The sequence below is a fragment of the Callorhinchus milii genome, unplaced genomic scaffold, assembly GCF_018977255.1.
Source record: "Callorhinchus milii isolate IMCB2004 unplaced genomic scaffold, IMCB_Cmil_1.0 Scaffold6, whole genome shotgun sequence".
Classification (NCBI taxonomy): Eukaryota; Metazoa; Chordata; class Chondrichthyes; order Chimaeriformes; family Callorhinchidae; genus Callorhinchus; species Callorhinchus milii.
In genome coordinates, this window is record NW_024704747.1 from 1,698,801 (window position 1) to 1,707,459 (window position 8,659).

At 41.8% G+C, this 8,659-nt stretch overlaps 1 protein-coding gene across 1 annotated transcript in view; it reads left to right on the forward strand.

The window, feature by feature from the left end:
- slc49a4 (solute carrier family 49 member 4) overlaps nt 1-5,748 on the forward strand; it is a 28,096-nt gene extending 22,348 nt beyond the window's left edge. Inside the window, exon 9 of the mRNA XM_042336187.1 lies at nt 5,062-5,748. Coding sequence (XP_042192121.1) covers nt 5,062-5,177 — 116 coding nt within the window. The 3' untranslated portion in view covers nt 5,178-5,748. The remainder of the gene's footprint in view (nt 1-5,061) is intronic.
- The last annotated feature ends 2,911 nt before the right edge of the window (nt 5,749-8,659 follow it).

Genomic DNA, 8,659 nt, shown 5'->3' on the forward strand with positions numbered 1-8,659 from the left:
AGAGTGGTCAGGCTTCTGGTCAAGCCTATTCGGAAGTGCTTGAAGGCAGGATAGGTTCTTTTTTTTTAGGGCCCCCTAATAATAATAATAATCCTTGCATTTGATATAGTGCCATAACATTTCTTCGAGACGTCTCAAAGCGCTTCACAGAATATACTGTAAAGTGAATTGACTGTATATTCTGCAAAACATGGCAGCCAATTGCGCACAGCAGTGTCCCACAAACAGTCATGGATTGAGCGACCAAATTATTATTATTTTTCCCCTCAATGAACTGATTCCAGTTTCCCCACACGCATACATCAGAAAGCTTAGAGATAATTTGGGGTTCACAGATGGGAAGATGTCCTTTGGCACACATGGCATCAATCTGAAGCACTGTCTCCACAAATCTCACCATTTTAGAGGTTACAAGAGCGGTTTGGAGGAAAATTTGACCTCATCCTTCCAGAATACTAATCGAGCTTACTATGATATCAGCAAGTTGTTTCTTGAACGAGGGCCAATATTCTGGCCTGAACCACTTTTCCCGATGGGCTGTTTCAGCTGTTGATTGCCCTTTGTGCAAAGAATGACTTCATAGTATCCGCCTTAACTCTGAACTAGTGCCTTCTTGTCTGTCCTACTGCTTTGGTGTATCTAAAATTGTTTTTTTGGGGGGGTTACATTAGGTAATTTGTTCAGACTTTTACATACCCCCCCAAATAAACCAAATGATTGAACTAGCAGGAGTGCTTCTTCAAGAGCTATTCGCAGAGGTAGTGATCATGTCATTATTTATCTCTCATGACATCTAGCTGGAGACAGACACATCTATCAAACAGTTGTGAACGCAGTTTCTTGTAATATGATTTATTCATTTGAAATGCTATTGGTATTGGTAGTATCTTGTGAGCAGCTGAAGAGCCCTAGCTTGTTTACTAGAGTGGAAGTGGCAGCCACATACGTGCATAAAGTACTCTTGGCCTCTGCATTATTGAACAGAAATGCAGACGTCATTTGGCCTTCTTGCTGCATTTCATTTAGTCAGTTTGCTGAAAAGAATGAGAACATTTGTGGGATCATGTCTTAACCAAAACTCCCATTGCTGCTGTGTGACTCAGAAGTGAGCGTCCATTTTTAAAGGCACAGACAGTACCAGTTGGTCATACACCTCAGCCTGTCTATGTCAGAGATAGTTTGCAGAAAATTAGTTTGTATTTTATATAATTCACAGGAACGGAAGTCGCCATTCAAACCACCTAACAGTAAATAGGAACCTGGTTGTTAGGCGATTGGTGGATTGCTGTTTCTGGGGTAAAAATGCCTTCAAATAAAACAAAATAATAATAATAATGTGGTCACTCAATCCACGACTGTTTGTGGAATACTGCTGTGCGCAATAGGCTGCCGTATTTTATCCACGAAACTGTCAAATCACTTTACAGTATATTCTATGAAGCACTTTAAGACGTCTCACGTGGTAAGACGCTATACCAAATGCAAGGATTATTATTATTGGCAGTAGTCATTTTATTTCCCTATCTTTTCTTCACATCCTTCTATTTACTACAACCAGTTAGCTATCTCTTTTTCAACTGTTTTGTGGATGTCTATTGTAAAAAAAAACTGGAAAGAATCTCAATATTCTTTGAGCACAAAAATAACTATTGTAAATGTGACCCATTGAGCGCTCATATTAATTGACCAATGTTGCCAAGCAGGATATCCTTCTGATGTAAAAGGTCCAAATAAATGTAAATTTGAATTATATTGAACTGCCAGAGTTCTTAACTCTCTAGGAACAGGAGTAGACCATTCAGCCGCTTGAGAACATGCTATAAGATCATGGCTGATCTGTACCTCAACTCCAATTACTCCATATCCCTTGATACTCTTACCTGACAATAATTAAAATTTCTCAGCATCTTTATTCAAGATTAGACCACATCAGTGCAAGATATTTTGCTTGCATCGAAGAGGCCACTAAGGTTTGTAAATACATAAAATGCCAGATATTGTGGTGTTCCATTGAAATTTGCACCTGGCAACTTATTGAATTCCTGGTGTCTGTGAGAAGACCAGAGCGAATCAATGCCAAGTGCTTTATTATGGGGAGAGCATTTCTGGAGGTTGATTCATATCAGCCTTTCCTTGCTGTGACAGTGATTGGAGCACATTCCCTGCCTGCCCTTTTAGTCTCGGGTAGCTGTGAGCATGGTGAGACTGCAGATTTTCTTTTAATATAAAGTCCGACCTTTACTTCTCCAGGGGTGCACCTTTCAGTAACTATGTGGATGCATTTCTCTGGCATCTCTTAAACATTGAATAGGTTGCAACAAAGTCTGCATTCGAAACAGGAAGCTTGTGCAGCTCTAGAAGGTTTCTTTTACATCTGTAATTTATTTCCAAAGTCATGACCTCTTACCTCCAGTGGTTTCAGACTTCAGTATCCTAAGTTGTAGTTCCCAACAGCAGGATGTTTTGCTCCCAATATATCCTGACCAGTTTCCTGCCTCTGGATCACAAGAGGTTTTGATAAAGAAAGCAGTTCAGCCCATTTGATCTCATCCTTCAGATTATGCACCCTGCCATCCTCCTGTTACAGCATCAAGCTGTTTCTTAAATTAGCCCAGTGACCCGGCTTCAACCACCCTTCCCGGTTATTTGTTTCAGCGGTTGATTACCTTCTGTGTACCTATGAACATAAGAATTTGCTCGGTGAAAGAAGACCCAAGTTATATGCTGTGAAGCACTTTTGGATGTCTCAAAGATGTTCCTAAAGGCTCCTGGTGTTAGTAAATATTACCCTCCCCATCCTGCGCCCTATGTGAAACTTGGGACAATTTTAGTTGACAGTAGCTTGTCTGACTTTACTTTAAACCACCTTGTGGTTTCTTGTTCTATCAACCATGCTGGTAGCTTGTTCCACATCCCTATCAATCTTTTCCAAAAACTGTTTTAATTCATTTCCTATATTTGAACAGATCCTTTGGGATTTGCCTTGAGCCTATTGCACTCTGGAAAAATAGCCATCCATAATTTCTATTGCCTGAGAATGATTGAATGGTTGTCGGTGCCAGCAGTTTCATCAGTGTTCAGTTTCTAACCTCCCCAATACATCTTCATGTGATGGGTTGTATTAATCTAACGAGATCCACTTTATCAGTCCACTTACGTTATATCAGCTTTGTATCGATCATGAACTTCACTCTGAAGCAAGAAGTTATCCTGTCACGTTTACACTGTTTGAAAGTATTTTAACAATAATAATAATAATTGCATTTGACATAGCGCCTTATCACGTTGTTGAGACGTCTTACAGAATATACTGTAATGTGAATTGACTATAGTTTGTGAGCGAAACGTGGCAGCCAATTGTGCACAGCAGGGTCCCACAAGCAATCGTGGATTGAGTGACAAAATTATTATTTATTTAGGAGGGATTATAATACCCCCAGAAAAGCGATCCGCCAATCGACTAACAACCGGGTTCCTACTTGCTGCTGGGTAAACAGGTGTGTGGAGTAAGGAAACTTGCCTACGGTTTAGTATAGTTACTCTGGCTTTTTTTTGATAGTCATTTAGCGCTTGGGTATATGGGGTGTGTTGCTCCTTTACCTCACAGGCCTGTTTGTTGTGACATGGTGGCTTGCCTGCACAGGACCGAGACTCAGCAAGGCTTCTACCCTCATGGCGAGTCCGCAAGTCCAGCAACTAAACCCGCAGGCACGTTCTGACCATAACTAGGCCAGGCAGCTGTTATTGCATGCGTGTGTCTACTACCATTTTGTGACATCTTACATCCTTCAGCTCAGTGAAGTTGAATCTCTGACCTACACTTGCAGCCTCTGACAGTTAACTGTTTGGAGACATGTTAAAAGATTTGTTCTTTGCCTGGCTCTCTTTACCAGACTCCAGACCTTGCCCCAGCTCTCCTCTCAGTTTCCGTCCTGCATTCGGACGTACCTAAATGAGTAAAGTATATAAGATAGTCTTCATCTGGTCACATCTGTACTAGAGGGTTTACCTTGCAGAAAGTGTCTCAGTATGCACGTAATACTTGATCCTCTGATTCTGAGTTCATCTGATTTGTGTGCTTGTTATCCTTCATAATTCATATGCAGTACTTCATGCATGCACTGGAAGTGTATAGAAATGAGTCCAGCACTATGGCAGGGAGTAGATGTGTGAAGCAGTTGTCGACAGATGATTTTAAAAAAAAATCTGTAAATTGTGGCAGAAGAGATAATCCCTTGAGACTCATTTTCAGGTTGTCTGTCTGTGGTGACCTTTCTTGTTACTTCTCAACTCCAGCTCCGTCCAAACTTTCTGCTGTAGCATTATGAATTATGGATTCTCCCAGTTGGCAATGAAACTTTCTGTCTGATCATTTAGGCATGAAGAAAGCGTTTAGCATATGCTTGTAATACTCTCTCAGGTTACATCCAGGTTCGAATAAACGATATTCTTCCGCTGAATACGTGGAAGCGATAAAACATTAACGTCAGCCAAACTTTGTGACACACTTAGATGTCTCCTTTTTAAATTTGAAGTGTTTTATTGAAGGTATGAATAAAGGAATTATAGGATTATCTTGTAAATATATTATATATGTATATAATGTGTGTGTCTAAAAACTCTTTTATATATTATAGTGTATATGCTGACAGGGCATTGTCCAAATTAGTTTTATATTAGCTAAAGATTTCACAACTCATCTCCATGGCTTGATCTTAGTAGTTTACATTACAATTGTAGGCAGCAGTGTTCTGAACTTTAATATGTATGTAGTCCATAAACCCTTTGATCAGTGATAAAAGTCCAGTTGCCTCAGTGAGTTTGCATGTGACTTCAGTCCCCAAATTCCCAGGACCAGGGAAAACCGGAACTGAAGCCCTCCTGTTATTATAATAATAATCCTTGCATTTGATATAGCGCCTTATTACATCTTCAAGATGGCTCAAAGCGCTTCACAGAATATACTGTAAAGTGAATAGACTGTATATTTTGTGGGCGAAACGCAGTAGCCGGGGGATGACTTAGATTAAGTGCTAACATTGAACTCCATTTGTCTTTCAGATGTTTACTGGCTGAATTGGTGCCTGACTGGATCCTGTCTGTGTAGCCTTCTGTTGATCCTGATGTTCAGGGAATCCTACGACCGACTGTACCTCGATGTCTTCGTCTCCATCTGATATTTCCATTGTTGGCGGAAATGGATGGATTCCTGAAAAGACTGAAGTGTGTGTTGGTGATTGGGGGTGGGGGGGAGATTGGGGAGGAGAAACTCTGCAGAAGACTGCAGAATAAGAATGCACAGTTGCTTGTAATTGCACATCCTTTTTAAGAAGGAACTAACTGGTACTCAGACCTATGTCAAGGCTTCATCCCTATAGATTTTCCTTTTTGCTTTTTTTTTATATCTTATATAAAAAAAAAGTTTTCAAAGTCATTGTATATAGATGGTGAAATTGTTGATTAATCATGGAGAGGATTTTTTGTTGTGCGTGCAATGAAATGAGCTAACTTATTTATTTGGCCTACTTAAGGAAATTTGAGTAGTGGGTGCTGAACGTTAGTGGTGCGATGATCAGGAAGGAGGGGGTAGGGGTGCTTATACTGCACTTTGAACGGTGGCAATGAGGGCTGAGAGCTAGCTAATCCCGAAGAAACCTGGCTGCCAGCTGCAGTTGAGTGGATCCTTTATCATTGTCCTTCTTTGTTCTGGTCAGCCGGGTGTCTGACACATGCGGAAATCATCACCGTTGCTTAAGAGTCTCTAAACCAAACTGAGAATTCCATGTATCCCAGCTACACATGGAAATTCCAGAGATAGATTGTTGGACTGGAATGCGCACTCTTCTCCCTGGAGGGACCCATCCCGCTTACGTAATTCCGGAAAGCGTTAGGCGCAAGTTGGCAAGAGAGAAGGCTGCGGGACCCCAGAGTGTGCGTTGGGGTAACTGCTGGAGTCTAACCAGCTAAAACCGCATAGTTTGCCATTGATATCACTGTCCGGCCAGCTTTCCCACTGCTTGGTCAGCGAGAACCACCTGACCCATTCGGGCTTTGGCCTGCAGGATTAACAGATGCTGAGTGGGAGGATTCCCTTTCCCCAGTGACTGGTCTGTTTTTCCGGGTAATGCCAGAGAGCCATGTTTTTTTTCCTTCTCACTAGGTTAACACCACTTGTAGATGAATGCTGTTACTGTAAATAGTGTTTGGGATCAGGGAAAGTAAAATGTACGGTGCAATAAATACTCCGATGTCAAATCAAAGATATCCTGGGCACCAATTGACTTGTCGTTTTGGCCGCCAATGTTGTAACATGACCCATTGTACCAAGTGCAGTCAGACCTGCCAAACTCTTCCCTTTTTGGAACTGACTTTAGATGACCATGTGGAAATGTAGCTGCCTAATACATGCTCCGATCACAAAGAAATGTTGGCCCGTCATCCTGTTACGATTGTGTTAGGATGTTTACAACAGATTTTATTGCACTCGCAATTCTCAACAGCAGATTGTTTTTATTGGTCGCTGAATACAAAATAGTTGAGGTCCTGGAAACGGGTCAAGCTGGAGAGCTGCTCAGAATAACATGTCGGGCAGTTGCACCTATCTCTGTGGCAATCCTAGTTTTTATTTCTCCTCCCGCTGACTATACTTTTTTTGGGGGGGGGGAGTTTCAAGGGAAGAGCTGCCCAAATTTAGACCTGGTTCTCCTTCGGAATTGAAATACACAAAGGAATCCTGCGACTCTTTCCCTTCTCCCCCCCACCCGAGTCCTCGGATTAACTGTTTCATCAGAAATCTCCACCCCTTGCAAAGACCAGTGTCACTGATGCAAATGTCTTGATGGAACTCTGCAGTGATCCTGTATCCATCCAAATGTGATGTGAGAATGAGCGGGAAGAGTGGGGGGGGGGGGGGGGGAGAAGAGAGACTTGATCATTTCCAGCTTCAATCCTTTTGATTCTTTAAATAACCTTGAACTGCAGATGTCCTTAAACTGCTGTGACGGAGAGAGATTACATTAACAGTAGAGCATTGCAGCTGCACTAATGGCTAAGGACACGGGTGTTAATGAGCAGATTGCTAGCTTGCTCCGCTTCATTCACATCACCATTTTTTCTGTTGATAAGAGGTTCTGTACGCTCGTGAATGAATTTGTTGAAGCATTGAGTGTTCATTGTCAATGCCAAGCCTCCTGTTTATCAATCCACTTGTAAAATCTCAAACTCTTCAGTGGGTTGCAACACAGTGCTTGTGTGTGTGTGTGTGTGTATGTATATATATATATATATATATATATATATATATATATACTGTGCTTGCCGGGCACTCAATGGGAATGCGGAACGACTAGATCTTCACCACTCTGTTCTAACACTCAGTGATAGATACAGTGATATTTCTCCCCTTATCTCTGTCCTCTTCCAAATGGAAACAAAGACGCAGTCCTGCTTTAGTTTGACAAAATGGTAGCAAAAGCAAAATATCTCCAGGATGGCTTGTAAGACTTCCGTCACTATTTTTTTGGTAATGGAGGATATAGTTCTGTCCTCTTTCTGAGACGTAGCTGTGCAATGCCCTGTGGAACTCTTAAGATAGATAGGCTGCAGGTCACTGAAGTTGTAGCTACTCCTGTTCTGGTTTGCAAACTCAGGAAAGCCATCACCATTAACCAGCAACGGTTCACACTGCATAATGCTGGGTGCTGATGTCTTCAAAGCAGTACCTGGAAGGTAGGGTTTCAATGGTGACCCAATTGCGCGATGGCTGACAACCACAGCACAGCTTACGTGACTTTTGCCCATCTGGAGCGTGCACTTTGTTATAAAGCCGCAAAGCTATTTCCTACAGGGTGTGGAACGTTTAATGAGAGCCTATCCATGACCTTCTTTCTGCCCCGTTTCTCCACCACCCCCATCCCCCTTTTCTCTCTCCCTCTCTTTCCTCCCGGAATACTCAAACCATTGGGAATCTTTGAGGTACTGACGTGCTGTAGCTAAATCGGGTGGTACATGCATTTGGTGGCTGACATGTATCTTGTGTGTACCTTGCGGCATTGTCTCATGAGAGTCGTGTAGCATTGGTGGCCATCCCCAGTCTTCCATTAGTGTCTTGTGAGCCACCAGGTCCTTTTGCAGACGGTTAACAAAACCATTTTGTGCTCCTGTAAAACTTCTGAAGTCTGCATAATCCTTAGAATCCTTGGTCAAAGCAAAGCATTGCCTTGTTATTTTGAGGGACTTTTGCCCTGTAGATACGTTGGATCTTTTGTCTCGCAGTTTGATTCCTGCATTACAATTTTACCAGACTTGTGTGTTGAAACTGACTTGCTGCTGGCTGTTGCCCTAATATTTCATGTTTAAGATGGTTGTGGACTAATAGTTTTGACTGTCCCCCACCCACCCTTTCCCCACCCCATCCAACTAAATTATAAGATTATGTTTGTAAATTGACTACAAAGTAGTGCGTGTTTTTAATGAGTTTCACAAGAGTATTTCACTGAACCCTGGAATTTCTTTGTACAACTTAAGGGATTCCTTGTTATGCAAATGTACTCCACCTGAACACAAGTCGTAAGTGCTTTTGAAAACACAAATGTAAATAAAATGTCTCGAAACTGGAATAAAATGTGTGCAGCTTCAAAGTACACGTCTCCACATTGAA